Source organism: Mirounga angustirostris, unplaced genomic scaffold, assembly GCF_029215605.1.
Source record: "Mirounga angustirostris isolate CCGP_5_RB_7025 unplaced genomic scaffold, mMirAng1.0.hap1 SCAF_15, whole genome shotgun sequence".
NCBI lineage: Eukaryota > Metazoa > Chordata > Mammalia > Carnivora > Phocidae > Mirounga > Mirounga angustirostris.
In genome coordinates, this window is record NW_026991723.1 from 86,688,582 (window position 1) to 86,703,914 (window position 15,333).

Sequence of the window (15,333 nt, forward strand, 5' to 3'; positions counted from 1 at the left end):
CAAGGTGCGGGCTCCGTGGTGCCCCCTGGACCTACACTCCGCCTGAAAGTGGGCTTTGCTCTCTTAAAGGGCCAGAGCAGCGCCGGCGCTGGCGGCGGAGGCGAGGACGACGGCACGCGGAGGACGCCAGGCTCGGGACGAAGCTGGATGGCGCGCCCAGGTCCGGGGGACCCCCGCCCGCGCCCCCCGACCCCCGCCCGGGCTGTCACCGCGCAGGTCTGCGAAGTTCCGCGTGGGTCCGCCAGAGGGCGCCCGGGGGCGGAGGCGGGGCGGGAGCGGGGAGCCGGGCAAGGGCTGCGGCCGGTCGGTCCCCCCCGCGGGCGGCGGCTCAGGTCCGAGGGTCGGATGCGAGGCCGGGGAATCCGGACTCAGGGGCGTCGGACGCTCGGTAGAGCCGGATTCCGGGGGCTGAACTCACCAGGCTTCGGAGTGGAGCGTTCTCAGGCGCCGGAGCGGCTCGGATGCCGTCCCCCCGGACCCTCCCCTCGTCCCCCGTTTCCCCCGCCGGCGTCCAGCCGGGAGGGGGCTGCCCCTCGGTCGCGCGTGGGGCGGGTCTCCGGGCCCTGGCCCTCCGCCACCCCGGGTTGAGGAGAGGACACTTGAGAATCAGCGCGTAGCGGGTGGGAGGGGGAGCCCAGTCTTTGGGGGCACGCTTCCCGCCCCCCCGGCCCTTGTCCGGCCGCCTCGGCCCCGCCCTGGCCCCAGGCTCCGCCCCGTCCGGCCGCCCCGCCCACTCCCCTCCGCCGGGCCCGAGCCCCGGGGGCAGCCGCCGCCGCCCCAGCGCCCGCCATGCCCGTCGCCCCCGCCGCCCCGCTGCTTCAGCTGCTGCTCCTGCTGGAGCCGTGGCTCCAGGCTGCGAGCGTCGTGGAGCCGCCGCTGCCCGCCGTGGTCCTTACCGTCCTGGCCCGCAATGCCGAGCACTCACTGCCCCACTACCTGGGCGCGCTGGAGCGGCTGGACTACCCCCGGGCCAGGCTGGCCCTCTGGTGAGAGAGACCGGGCACTGGCACCCTCTGGGCATGTACCCCCCGCCCCACAGATAGCCTCCACTCCCGATGGCCCCGTCTGCTCCGTCCAGACACCACCCAGACAGGCCCCTCCCCTGGCAGACAGGCCCTGCACGGCCCCGCGCCCCTGGACCGGACCCCTTATCCCCTTGGCCCTGCAGACTGACCTCTGAGGCTTTAGGTTGACCCCGGAACACCCACCCCGGCCCTTACTCCTCTGGGGACCTCCTCTGGCTTTAAGTGAGGTCCTCTTGCCCTAGCCCCAGAGCCCAAACTCAAGCCCCCGTGGGCCCTGGGGTTGGCTTGACCTGGAGTGGAGCCAGCAGGAACAGCTGGCCTGCCCTGGGTCCCCACGTGGCAGAGATCAGCAGGCCTGGGGGTGCCTGGGGAGCAGGTGAGGGTGCTGTCTGCCTCCATGCTGCTCTGCTGGGGGGCGTCGGACCTGCTCCTCCTTCCCCCGGCTGGTTCAGGCCTCTCTGTGGAGGGTCTGGGTCCCGCCAGCCCAGGGCAGAGAGCCCCTTCCCTAGAGTCTCTCCCCCAGGCACCCCCACAGGGCTCACTGGAATCAGGGGGGCCCCAGTGTGTGGAAGCCAGAACAGGGAGGAGTCCCAGGCTGAGGTTGGGGATAAACTGGAGAGAATTGACAAACTACCCCCCAAGGCACACCAAAGTTGCGCTGAGGGTGGAGCTGGGGCCTGGGGAGGCTGCCCACAATTACCACAGTCTGAGTTAGTTAGTTCCCACCCCTAGGAGACTTGACACGTAGTTAGTCTTCACTTCTGGGGAATTGGCTTAAAGGGGCAGCATCACCTAAAACTTGGGATCTTGGCTAAGCCCTCTGCACACCCCCCCACCCCGTCTGGGGAGCCCCCTCCGCAGAGGAGAGGTTATGCTCCGTGGCCTTGGAGCTCAGGCGCATCAGCACTTCTCAGGGATGTTCGGAGGAGGGTTTGGTCCTTACTAGGATTTTCGGGCAGAGGGAAGCAGCAGCTCTTCTGTCCCGTCCTGACTCAGGGGGAGGCGTGGACCTGTGGTCTCCTGGTAAGGAAGGAGGGTGGCCAGGACATGTGGCAGGTGCGGTCCTCAAAGCTGACATACTTTGTCTTTCAAATGCGTTCGTGTTCTGGGGTCTCGGCCCATGAGCCAGGCAGGCCAGCTTCTGGTTCCAGAGGGAGAAAGTGAAGCCCAGAGATGCTTGGGACTCGCCTGAGGTCACACGGTGGGTCCCAGACCTGTGCCGGGGCCCGGGGTGCTTGCCTGACTCTGGAGCACATCTCCTCCCCTTGTAGCGCCCAAGCATCCAGCCTCGGAGGGGTTGGTGCTCCAGGGGTCAATGCTGCCTCGGGGTCTGGCCCTTCGGTGGCGGGGCCCCCTCACCCTTCTTCCTCCCACGTCCCCAGGTGTGCCACGGACCACAACACGGACAACACCACGCAGATGCTGCAGGAGTGGCTGGTGGCTGTGGGTGACCACTACGCGGCTGTGGTCTGGAGGCCCGAGGGGGAGCCCAGGTGGTGACTGGAGGGAAGGGTTCTTGGGAAGAGGGCCAACAGCTGCCACCCAGGGAGGAAAAGGGACAGCCGCAAACCCCCACCTCCAGGCCAGGGCTCTCTCTCCACTGCCCTGCCGCCAGGGGGACCGCGGGCATCTGCCCCTGGCGAACTTCTCATCTCTTTACCCTCTCAGGTCCTACCCAGACGAAGAGGGGCCCAAGCACTGGACCAGAGAAAGGCACCAGTTTCTGATGGAGTTGAAACAGGAAGCCCTGACCTTTGCTAGGGACTGGGGGGCTGACTACATCCTGGTAAGAAAGGATGGGGTTTCCCACAGGTGGTGATATCTGTCCCTGACAGCAATCTCGGTGTGACTTAACTACCTGTAGGCTGGACCCTTCAGCTAGCAACCTGGGTCAGAATCCAGACTGGATATTGAGCTTGGATCCCTATGCTTGAGCTCAGATTAGCTGTGAAGCCTGGATCCATGAGACAGATTACTGGGTGTATACTGAGCCTAGGTTCCTGGGCTAGAGCCCGGAGTATAAACTGGGCTTGGTTCCCCAGACTAGAACTCAGCGTAGGTCTTTGGCCCTACTCCCTAAGTCAGATCTAGAATAAAGCTCTTAGATCAGCAACTCAGGTCGAATCTCTGGACCTGATCCCAGAGCCATTGCTCCAGACGAGATCTTTGGTCCAGAAATACACCTATTGGTTTATAGGTTAGAACTCTCTAACGGGATGCCATTGGATCCTGGGAGACATGCAGGGTCTCTGGCAATCTAGAGGGATCCCACTCAGTGACTCCTTGGGGGTACAACCCAAATAAGGCTGGGGTCTGTGACACCCCCTCCCAAAAGTTTGCAGATACAGACAACATTCTGACCAACAACCAGACGCTGAGGCTTCTGATAGAGCAGGGGCTGCCCGTGGTGGCCCCGATGCTGGACTCCCAGACCTACTACTCCAATTTCTGGTGTGGGATCACGCCCCAGGTAAGGCTGGGGACGGAGGCCTCGGGGTCTGTGGGCCATGGCAAGGGAGGCAGTGCTCTGGGGATGGAGGGGCCCCATCATAGTTCAGAGCAACCCCTTTCCCCAGGGCTACTACCGACGCACAGCAGACTACTTCCCCACCAAGAACCGCCAGCGCCGGGGCTGCTTCCAGGTCCCCATGGTCCATTCCACCTTCCTGGTGTCCTTACGGGCTAAGGGGGCAGCCCAGCTTGCCTTCTACCCCCCTCATCCCAACTACACCTGGCCCTTCGACGATATCATCGTCTTCGCCTATGCCTGCCAGGCTGCTGGTGAGGACCGGCTCTCCGTGAGCAACCCTGGAGGCCTCTAGGTCTTCGCATATGCTGTTCCCTCTGCTTTGCACGCCCTTCCCCCGTCTCCCATCCATCCTGTTAAACTCCTGTTTGGGTCGTAGCCTTTCTTGAGCCCGTGGCCCTGGGAGGTTAGATGTCCTTCTGGCTCCCCATCATGGCACTTTCACGTATGCCTTCATTAGGCAAATATTTATGGAGGACCCACCATGTGCGTGCCAGGTACTGGGGAGACAGTGGTGAGTAAAGTCAGGCGGTCTCTGCCCTCCTGGAACTTCCAGTCCAGTCAGTCCAAGGATCACACAAATCAATGTCCAATCACAGCCATGACAGGAAGGAATGCTTCTTGATTCTGCGTGCTCAGGGAGCTTAGGCCAGAGTAGTCTGGGCAAGGAAGGCTTCCTGGAGGGTGTGAACTTTGAGGCTGAGATCTGAAGTATGGGAAAGCATTAACAAGAGCAAGAAAGAGCATTTCAGGCAACAGGACCAGCAGGTGCAAAGGCCCTGTGGTAGCAGGCAACATAAGAAGGCAGGTGACGGGAGCATAATAAGTGAAGGGAGGCATGGCAGAGACTGAGGCAGGAAAGGTGGGCTGGGGCCAGCCTGTGTGGACCTGACGGCAAGCATCTGGTCTTTAGCCTGACAACACTGGGCAGCCATCAGAGGATCACGCGACTGGCTTTGCACACTGAAAAGAACACTCGGGTGTTGGCATTATTTTTAAGATGAAAATTACCGCAAAGTGTTTGGGCTCTGCCGGGATAAATCCAGTCCTGAGGAAGAGTCAGAGATGAGAGTGACACAGAGACGCCCGGTGTTGGGAAAAGGATCTTGAGAGGACTGCACAGGCCAATTCAGGGAGAAGGAGAAGTGACGATGTAACCCAGGAGCACTGCACCTGAGCAAGCAGTGTGCCCACAGTGGCCAGAGGGGGACATGTCATTGGCTTTTTCGTGCAAGAGGTGTTGGTGGAGTCTGCTGCAGACGTGCAAGGCAAAAAAAATCGTATCAAGTGCAAAAGGCGAGTGAAGGAAAAACAAACCCATGGAGGATCCATGAGAAGAAGCAGAAGCGTTCCCGTGTTTTTGTCATTGCTATCACTACTTCGGGTGTCAGCCGCTGTTAACTGGTCAGCAGTTTGCAGGGGGTTTTGTCCCCGTCATTCAGGCTTCCAGCACCCAGCTACTGAGTCCCCACGCTGGCGCAGGCTTGTGCCCCATACTGGGCGTGGGGTTGACTTTTAAGCGGATTCTGTGCGCCTGCCACTCAAAAGAGTTCACAGTCTATAGGAGATAAAGGGGAAAGAAGTAATTGCAGTAAAGGTGACAAATATTGAAGAAGTAGAAAAGGCCACTCTGGTTGGCGGGTGGAGGCAGGAGAGAGTGTGGCGTCGCTCATAGGGGTCTGGGCATGAGGTGATGGTGCAGGATTCAGGCGGGGCGGCGAGGCCAGGAGGTGGGGAGCTTTAGCGGGTGGAGCAATGGACTGTCCCGAAGGCTTGGTCAGATGGGAGTTTGCTTTCTCCTGCCTCCCCATGATCCCCCAGGGACAGGGCTGTGTCCTGCTCACCACCCTCCCCCAGCACCCAGCTGGTGCTCTAGACCAGCATAAGCCATCTCAGCTAGAAAGGTCCCTTAGATATTGTTTGAGTCAAGCCTTTTCTCCCTCCAACCCCACAGGGGGGACACTGAGTCCCAGAGAGGATGCCTGCCCTGGGTTCCAAGAGCCCTGCCCCCCTGCTCCAGCACTCACTCGGTCTCTCTCCACAGGGGTTACGGTCCACGTGTGCAATGAACACCGTTACGGGTACATGAACGTGCCTGTGAAATCCCACCAGGGGCTGGAGGATGAGAGGGTCAACTTCATCCACCTGATCTTGGAAGCACTAGGTGAGGGCTGGGAGCCAGGTCACTAGCCTGCTGCCACGCTAGCCTCCCACCCCCTGTGCCCCTTCTCCCAGGCCCCGGACCTGACTGGGCAGTGGGCTTGGGGTCCCAGCCTCAACCTCTAACTTACTCCCTGACTCTGGGCAAGCCCTTTTCCCTGCTGAGCCTCAGTGTCCCCATCTCTATGATGGAAGCAGGTGGATCCTATGATCTCTGACGGCCCTTCCTCCTGGGTGTTCCAAGGGGGCAAGGCGGGGGCGGGGCTGGGACTCCAGGGTCACTGCTGACAAGAGTCCGTAGGGATTCATGATGGGGGGTACTTCCCTCTGCAGTGGACGGGCCCCCCATGTGGGCCTCAGCGCATGTGTCCCGGCCCCCAAAGAGACCCAGCAAGTTGGGGTTTGATGAGGTAAGTTCCCTCAGCCTGCAGAATTGGGGTCAGGAAGTGGGTGGGCTCTCCCCTCCCGCTACACCCACCCCTCCCGCACCCACCTTCCCTGCCTCCTCTAGGTGTTTGTCATCAGCCTGGCCCGCCGGCCCGACCGCCGTGAGCGCATGCTAAGCTCGCTCTGGGAGATGGAGATTTCTGGGCGGGTGGTGGATGCTGTGGACGGCCGGTGAGGCTCCCCGGGGGCGGGGCCCTGGGCAGCTAGGGGAGCAGTGTGGCCCACTGGAGCCCCCTGGGATTGGGAAGAGCAGACAAATGAGTGGAATGAGTTTGCTGTTCCAGGAGGTTATCAAACAGGGCCTGAGTGATTCTGTCTTAGAGAGCCCCAGGGCAGACGGAAACAGGACCTACGGGAGGGAGGAGAGCACGGCGGTTAAGGCCCAGAATCTGGAGCCCCTAGGCTTGCGTTCCAGCTCTGCCACTTACCAGCTGGGTGACCTCTGGCAAGTCACCGCCACCTCCCAGCCCTGCTGTGTGAATGGCAGTTAATTGTGCCTTCCTCTTAGGACTTCTAAGGGCTCAGTGAGGACTTAGCCAGGGCCCGACACAGAGGAAGTATTCCAAAGGTTAGGTGTCTTTATTATTATCAGGCTTACTCTTCTCTATCTTGGACTTATACTCTTCTCTATCTTGGGTGGGGGTGGGGGTGGGGGCCAGTCCTGTAGCCCTGGGGAACCAGAGGTCACATGGCTGTGCTTGCCCACAGCTGTTGGCCCCTTGTGCCCCCAGCCCTTTCGACAGCAGGATGTCCATCCTCTCCTTGGGCCTCTGCCCGAGAAGCAGATGCCGTGTCCCCCCATGTTCATTCTGGGGAGCATGCCCCTCAGGCTGCTTCCCATCTCCCCATGCTTCTATTCCCTCCCTCGAGGGTCACCCCGGCCTTAGGTGGCTCTGGTTCCCTGGGTTATCACAACGTCTTCAGGCCACATGAAGCAGTAACGAGGTTGACACCTTTAAATTAAACTCCAGTGTGACTGCCCCCAGCAGCCACAGGCCAGGCACCCCTCGCCCCATGATACCCGTCTCCCTCAGGACACTCAACGCCAGTATCATGAGGAGCCTCGGCGTGGACCTGCTCCCTGGCTACCAGGACCCCTACTCGGGCCGCACACTGACCAAGGGCGAGGTGGGCTGTTTCCTCAGCCACTACTCCATCTGGGAGGAGGTGAGGACGCCGCCCCCGCAGGGATAGCTGTGGCGGGGGGGGCACCCTATTCGCTGCTCTGTGCTCAGCGCCCAGGGGAACCAGTGGGTGAATGCATATACTGAGGAAGACCTGGCCGGCAGCTTTAAACCTCCTATGCATTCAACCCTGTGCTGTATTCATTCCGTAGTCTCTACGGAGCGCATCCTGTGTGCTGGGAGATCTGTTGCTGAAAATACAGAGGGGAACAAGGAAGAGGCCCCTCTTGCCCTTCCGGGGCTCAGGGACCAGGACAGGGCACAGAAATCGGGAAGAAGCAAGCTAGCCGTGGAGGGGAGATGTACAGACTGTCCTGGAGTGTGGACTGGCCTCCATTCCTGGCCTGGTATGGGGCCAGGGTGGGCCTCACCACCGAGGGGCAGCGAGAAGAGCCTTCCGGACAGAGGAAAACGGTGGGGCAAAGGCTCTGAGGTAGACTGGATCTGTGTGTTCGGGGGGAAGAAGGAAAGCCTGGGGCTTGGCCCAGGAGCCTCAGCTCAGAGCTGGGGGGGCAGGTGAGCGCCAATGAGAGGTCACTGCCTGGCCCCTGCAGGAGGGACCAGGGGACTGGCGTCCAAGGGGCAGGCACCCCTCCAAGAGGCAGCACCCAGACCCACTCCTTGTTTTTATTTTCCACCATAACCAAAATATAAGCACGTGAGCTTATATTTCTGTTTATCTTCTACTGTTCCTTTTTTAAGATTTTATTTATTTACTTGACAGACAGAGAGAGAGAGCATAAGCAGGCAGAGCTGCAGGCAGAGGGAGAGGGAGAAACAGGCTCCCGCTGAGCAGGGAGCCCGATGTGGGGCTCGATCCCAGGACCCCGGGATCATGACCTGAGCCGAAGGCAGACCCTTAACCGACTGAGCCAGCCAGGCGCCCCATCTTCTACGGTCCCTGAACAGATTGAAGGATGACTTCCATTTCACCGTTTACTAAGCTGATTTCACGTTCTTTTCACATTTCCAGAAGTTACAAAAATAACTTTCTCTAGCGGCGCCTGGGTGGCTCAGTCATTGAGCGTCTGCCTTCGGCTCGGGTCGTGATCCCAGGGTCCTGGGATCAAGCCCCACATCGGGCTCCCTGCTCTGCGGGAAGCCTCCATCTCCCTCTTCCACTCCCCCTGCTTGTATTCCTTCTCTCACTGTGTCTCTCTCTGTCAAATAAACAAATAAAATCTTAAAAAAAAAAAAGTAACTTTCTCTTAGGAGTCGTGGGGGCTGGGGTCTTCCCCCACCTCCAGCCAGCCCAGCTTCCTTGAGGACAGCTTAGGAGGCCAAGTGAGGAGCTGGGCCTGGAGTCCAGGACGGGGACATCGTGCGTCCTGCCTCCCGAGGGTCCCAGGGATATGGCTGCACTCAGTGAACGCAGCAAAGGTTATGATTGCCATCAGAGTCTACTTGGAGAGCTGGACTGGGGGCCTGGAGGACCTTGACTGCCAGAGCCAGATGTTGGGACTTCAGTCCCCAGGCGGTGGGAGCCCCAGCAGGCTTTGGAACAGCTGAGTGACGTGGCCAGGGCTGAGCCTTTGCCATATAATGGAGGCCAGGGAGAGTCTGTCAGGCAGGTGGAAGGGGACCGCCTGAATCTAAAGAGCCTCCCCCCGTGTTGTGTGTCGCTCCCCCCACCCTGCCCCATTATTGCAGGTGGTTGCCAGGGGCCTGGCCCAGGTCCTGGTGTTTGAGGACGACGTGCGCTTTGAGAGCAACTTCAGAGGGCGACTGGAGCAGCTGATGGAGGAGGTGGAGGCAGAGAAGTTGCCATGGGACCTAATGTAGGCAGCCTGCACCTGCGGGATGGTGCGGGGTCGGGGGGCTCTGGGGCTCTGCCTTCTCCTGCTGGGAGCCTGGCCAGTCCTGCCCCTGAGCCTGGCCTGTGATCGGGGAAGGGGTCCTCGGACACCCCAGGACCTGCCGTGACTCCTGGTTGCCCTTGCTGTCACCCGCAGCTACTTGGGCCGGAAGCAGGTGAACCCCGAGGAGGAGGCCGCCGTGGACGGGCTGCCACATCTGGTGGTGGCCGGATACTCCTACTGGACCCTGGCCTATGTCTTGAGCCTGGCAGGTGCTCGCAAGCTGCTGGCCTCCCAGCCCCTGCACCGAATGCTGCCTGTGGACGAGTTCCTGCCCATCATGTTTGACCGGCACCCCAAGTGAGTCTCAGATGGGGGCCGGGCAGGGTCAGCTCATCCGGGGAGCCCACCTCGGCGAGGGCAGCCGGGAAGACTGAGGCTGAGTCACTTCTTCAAGGTCGCCAAGGAGTAGCCCAGCCTGGCCCTGGAGTCAGACCAACCTAGGTGTGAATTCTGGGCTGCCCGTGTGGTTCTTAGTCAAGCCACGTCCCTGTTGTGAGCCTCAGTTTTCCCGTCTGGAAAGTGGGGAGAATAGAGACCCTGCTTCTTGAGTTTGTTGTGCAGTCTTGAAGGGGAGGGCGGTGAGGTGAGGTGCTTTGGGCAGGTGAGGTGCCCGGCTCCAGGCGGGCATGCGGTGTGGCTGGCGGGACCCACCTCAGCCCTCCTGAGCCTTCCCCCTGCCTCATAGTGAGCAGTACAAGGCGCACTTCTGGCCGAGAGACCTGCGTGCCTTCTCCGCCCGGCCCTTGCTCGCTGCCCCCACCCACTATGCAGGGGACGCTGAGTGGCTCAGCGACACGGAGACATCCTCGCCCTGGGACGATGACAGCGGCCGCATCATCAGCTGGAGTGGCTCTCACAAGACCCTGCGTGGCCCCCGCCTGGACCTGGCTGGCAGCAGTGGGCACAGCCTCCAGCCCCGGGCTGAGCTCTAGGTGAGGGCGGGCCTGGGAAGAGGACCCCAGCCCCGCGCGCCTCGGTTTGCTCTCCCCTGCTAGGCTGGGTCTGGGTCTCTCCTGTCCCCTTCTCAGCCTGCCTTCTTCCCTCCCTCTCTCTGGCTCTGCTCTGCAGTCTCGATGGCTCCCTGCATTTCTCTATCTCAAGCTTTCTTTCTCTCCCTCTGCCTATCTGTGTCTCTCGGAACTTCTCTGTGTCTTTTTCTTTTCTTTTCTTTTTTTTAAGATTTTATTTATTTGAGAGAGAGAGCATGAGCAGAGGGGAGGGGCAGAGGGAGAGGGAGAAGCAGAGCTGAGCAGGGAGCCCGATGTGGGGCTCGATCCCAGGACCCTGGATTCATGGCCTGAGCCGAAGGCAGACGCTTAACTGACTGAGCCACCCAGACACCCTGTCTCTTTTTCTGTCGGATGCCTCTGGATATCCAGCTCTAGTTCTTTCTCTTTCTCTCTTGCCTGTTCTGTCCCACCAGGGCCAGGCGATGACTCCAGAGGAACACCCAGGAGCAGGCTGTAGCTGGCCAGGGAGGAGAGTTGGAAATAGCTGCAGGAACCACCACCAAGAGCCACAGACCACACAGAGACCCAACTGTCACCTTAGGCATGGCCACTCTGCCCTCTGGCCCCATCTTGCTTCAGGAGAAACCACTCTGAGATGGGTCCCCTTCCCTGAAGGTCATGTAGAGAAAAGGCAGAGCTCACAGGCCCTCTCACCCTGCCCGGCCTGACTCAGGGCCTGGGGTGGAGGGAAGGAGGGGGGGCTCCTCAGCCTTTGGTTTCAAGCTGGACAGACACCAGGAGCCCTGCCCTCTCCGCGGACCCAACTGCTGGGGCCCCTCCACCACCTTCTACCTCCACCTCAGCCCCCTCCCCACTCGACCTGGGTCTCAGCTGCCTGGGCCCATCCTCTCCCCCTGGCCACTGGGAAGTGCAGGGAGGTGGGAGGAGGGCCCTGGCAGACCTGGTGCCCAGCACATAGTAAGCCCTCAGTAAAAGCCAGCTGGTATTTGCGCTTTATATTTTTAACTCCTGGACAAGCCTCTTTGTGTGTCATGAGGTCTGGGAGGGAAGGGTTCCTGATCTATGGATGAGCCCTTGGAGAGACAGAGAGGGGAGGGCAGCCTGGGGGAGGAGTCAGGCCAACCTGGCATCACCATCTCCTTGCTAGGTGATCTCGGATGGATGCCATCCCTCCCTGGGTCTTGGCCCGCTTGGTGGTGAAGTTTACGAGGAAGAGAAGCATGTCAGGGGCTGGGTGGGTATAGAATGGCCTGGCCCGGAGCCCAGCCCACGATAAATGCTCACCTACTGGGCCTGTCCTGGGCATCACCAGCCTCACCTTGCTGGGTAGCGTGGGCCCGGACCCAGGGCTGCTGAGCCTCCTCCTCTTTGAATCTTCACTTGTGGGGGTGCAACCCTTCCCTGGAGAGAGACGGGGTAGATGGATGCAAGGCTCCCATCTGGCCCTAACCCGTGTGAAAGAAAAGCAGAACATGGACCTTGTGGGCCGGGGTGCCCTCTGCTGGTGTGGGCCCGCAAGGGGAAAGGGAGCCTGGGGCATTTGGAATGAGCCCCTTGTGCTGGCCGGCTACCTACAGCAGCTCCAGGTTCTCCAGCTCTCTTGCTGGGGAACTGCTGGTCTTCCCTCTCCATCCCCCCTCCATAGGGTTCGGCTTCTGGGCCCAGCTACTGTCTCCAATGCCCGAACTCAGGCAGCTGGAGGGGGTAGGGAGGTGGCTCCTGGCCTTGGCCTCCACCAGCACAAGGCTGTGGCACTGCCATGTCTAGGCTTCCTTCTTCAGAGGAGCCCCCTCCCAGGGCAGCCCCTTGACTTGGTTGCACAAGCACCAGGGTCCTGGTAGAGTCGGACAGGCACCCCCTGAGGCTGGGCTATCCCTTGCTTCTGTCCTGGGGATGAGGTCCAGCTGGCCTGGCTTTGGTCTCGGGACCTGGCATGGCTGGGAGAAGGACTTTGGGGCAAAGCTATTGGACGGGTGCTTTGTTAGTTCCAAGAGTGAAGAGCCATTGATTCCAGATGGTGATGACCTTGAGCAAGTCCCTTCTCTCTAGGCTTCTGGTGTCCCCTTCACTCATTAAAACAACCATTTATTGAGCCCGTCCTATGGGCCAGGTTTAGGCATTAGGGATACAGCAGTGAATAAAAGTGCCCCCCAAATCCCTGACCTGGTGCAGCTGACATTCTAGGAGGGAGGGAGACAGAAATAAATAAGCAAATATTAGAGTGGTAGGTGCTATAGAGCCAAATGAGGAAGGAGACATCAAGTATGGTTTGAGAAGTTAACATCTGAACAAAGACTCGGAGGTGAGGGGGCAGGCTGTGGGGATAACTGAAGGAAGCCCATTCCAGACCAACGGAACAGCACATGCAAAGGTCCTGAGGCAGGAGCAGGACTGGCAGGTTCAAAAGACAGCAAGGAGGCCAGTGTGGCTGGAGCCGAGTGAGCAAGGCCTGGAGGGCCTGGAGATAGATGATGGAGCCAAGGTCAGGGCCAGAGCAACGAGGGCCCTGGAGGACATTCTGTCTTTTACTCTGGAACGGGGAGCCCCCAGAAGGTTTGAGGCCGAGAAATGACTTCATCTGTTATTTTTTTTTTTTAAAGATTTTTTATTTATTTATTTGACAGAGAGAGACACAGCGAGAGAGGGAACACAAGCAGGGGGAGTGGGAGAGGGAGAAGCAGGCTCCCCGCAGAGCAGGGAGCCCGATGCGGGACTCGATCCCAGGACTCTGGGATCATGACCTGAGCTGAAGGCAGTCACTCAACCAACTGAGCCACCCAGGCACCCTTCATCTGTTATTTTAACATGAGCACCCTGGCTACAGTACTGAGAATAAACTGTAGGTTGGCCCAGGGGAGAGAGAAGGAGAGAAGTTAGGAACCCATTGTAATCATCCAGATGAGACACAACAGTGCCCCAGACCAGGGTGTTTGCTGGCAGCGGGGCGGTGAGAAGGCAGAGCCGACAGAATTTCTAGAGCAGGACAGGAAGCTTTGCAGATGCTGACCCCGCCACCCAGAGCCTTCCGCGCTGCCCAGCCATGGTCAATCCCACCGTGCTCTTGAGCTGCTGGGCAGCACCGCCTTCCAGTTGTTTGTAGACGAAGTTCCCAAGACAGCAGCAAACTCGCATGCTCTGAGGACTGGGGAGGAAGGGTTTGGCTCCTGCTTTCCCAGAAGGATTCGCGGATTTCTGTGCCAGGGCAGTGACGTCCCATGCCATGAAGGTACTGGGGGCAAGTCCATCCACAGGGAGAAGTTTGATGATGAGAATTTTTAACCCAAAGCACACGGGTCCTGGCATCTGGTCCATGGTCAATGCTGGGCCCAACACAAATGTTGCCCAGTTTTTCATCTGGGCTGCCAAGCCTGAGCAGCTGGATGGTGAGCCTGTGGTCTTTGGAAAGAGGACACAGACACCCTGGAGTGCTCCGGATCCAGGAACGGCAAGACCAGCCAGGTCACCAGGGCTGTCTACGGACAGCGCTAATAAATTGGCTTGTGCTTTATCTCGGGAGGGCACCCCTCTCCCCATCTGCCCGCAGAGTCCTATGGTCTTTGTGCTCTCACAATAGATCTTTGGGTTCCACATGTTCCTTATCCCCCTCCCAGTCCAGCTGGACATAAGAGTTAAGTTGTGAAATAAAAACTAAATGACAAGGGCGCCTGGGTGGCTCAGTTGGTTAAGCGACTGCCTTCGGCTCAGGTCATGATCCTGGAGTCCCGGGATCGAGTCCCGCATCGGGCTCCCTGCTCGGCGGGGAGTCTGCTTCTCCCTCTGACCCTCCTCCCTCCCATGCTCTCTGTCTCAAATAAATAAATAAAATCTTAAAAAAAAAAACAAAACCTAAATGACAAGACAAAAAAAAAAAAACAAACAAAAACAAACGAGAGAGGAATGGAGGATGATGTCAAAGTTTGGGCCCTCAAATTCTGGAGGAATGGAGCTGCCATCAATTGAAATAGAGAAGACTATGGGTGGGGCTGGCTGGGGGGAGGGCGGCGGGCAGGATCCAGGGGCAGAGGGCAGGTGGTCGTTGATGTACGAGCCTGGGATTCAGGGTTCAGGTCTGGGCCGGAGATAGAAGCTTGGAATCCTGTCCTGACCCAGAAGCCTTGGCCCCAAACCACACACTGCAAACCACCCCGCTGCCCCATTACCTGGGGAGCTTGTTAAAATGCACCTTACTGCCCCCCTCGTGCTCCCCCCCAGCCAGGTTCTGATTCAGTAGGTTGTGGGTGAGGCCTGGCTTTCTGAACTTCCCACCCAAGGGATTCTGAGGAGTGGACAGCTCCAGGAACTCCCGCTAAATCAACACACAGTGAAATTGACTTTGATGATTTCTGACAAATGTCAACAGCCCTGCCACCACCACCACAATGGCGATGTGGAATATATACCCCAATTGCCCCACGCCAGCCTGCAGTCAGCACCCTTCTCCCACCGTAGCCCCTGGAAACCAGAGATCCGGTTTCTGCCCCGATGGTTGTGCTGTTTCCACCCCGTCGTCCGGACGGACTCATACAGTATGTGGCCTCTTGTGTCTGCTCTTAACGGGTATGATGTTTTATTTGGAAGTTTTATACAAAACCAAACTTTAACACCTTCCCTAATACGTTACACTACAGTTTATAATCCTAACATGTTATGAAGCATGTGTTCTGAAATTTTCATCAAGACTTCCAAATATCTCCCAATACCCTCCACGTGACTCAGATGCTGTGTAAATATTTTGGTTTTCTATGTGTGCCCTGCTGTGAAAATGTTGGGAAGCCTTGCCCTGAGGCACGGCCAGTGCATGGGGGAGGCACAGATAACTGAGGGAAAGCGAGAAAGTTGGGATGGGGGCGGGTTGCTTTTGCTCTGCTCTGCCCCACCCCGCAAGGTTGGTACATTTGTTTGCAAACCAAGAGACAAGGGCTTTTTTTCCTAGGAGTAAAGGGCAATAGCTTTGGAGTGTTGCCTTTTTGCCAGCTGTTTTGCCGATTCAAGATTTCTGTCTCCCTTCTGGGGTCTCTGCTGGATTGTAGACGCTAAGGAAGAGCCCTCCCTGGATGGTGGTGGCCTCTGCAAACTCCGGTGCTCCCGCTAGCCCCAGCATGGGCCCCCCTGGGGCAGAGAAACCTGGTGTGAGTGTTCTCTGTCCTTTCTAGTTCTGTG

The 15,333-nt window shown here is 58.9% G+C and overlaps 1 protein-coding gene across 3 annotated transcripts; it reads left to right on the forward strand.

Moving 5' to 3' along the window:
* The first annotated feature begins 279 nt into the window (after positions 1–279).
* On the forward strand, positions 280–14,018 carry CERCAM (cerebral endothelial cell adhesion molecule). Of its 3 annotated transcripts, XM_045883258.3 has the most exons (14): positions 293–986; positions 2,155–2,226; positions 2,408–2,518; positions 2,694–2,811; positions 3,361–3,495; positions 3,602–3,806; positions 5,597–5,716; positions 6,046–6,122; positions 6,224–6,330; positions 7,194–7,326; positions 8,994–9,121; positions 9,296–9,499; positions 9,888–10,134; positions 10,626–14,018. In XM_045883258.3, the coding sequence occupies exons 1-13, from the start codon at positions 790–792 to the stop codon at positions 10,132–10,134; spliced, it is 1,854 nt and encodes a 617-aa protein (XP_045739214.2). In that variant the 5' UTR covers positions 293–789; the 3' UTR covers positions 10,626–14,018. The 3 variants fall into 3 exon arrangements, with proteins under 3 accessions (XP_045739216.2, XP_045739214.2, XP_045739215.2); XM_045883259.3 differs by lacking the exon at positions 2,155–2,226 and having other exon boundaries at positions 295–986; XM_045883260.3 differs by lacking the exons at positions 6,224–6,330; positions 8,994–9,121; positions 9,296–9,499; positions 9,888–10,134; positions 10,626–14,018 and adding an exon at positions 7,496–8,125 and having other exon boundaries at positions 280–986.
* Positions 14,019–15,333: the final 1,315 nt, after the last annotated feature.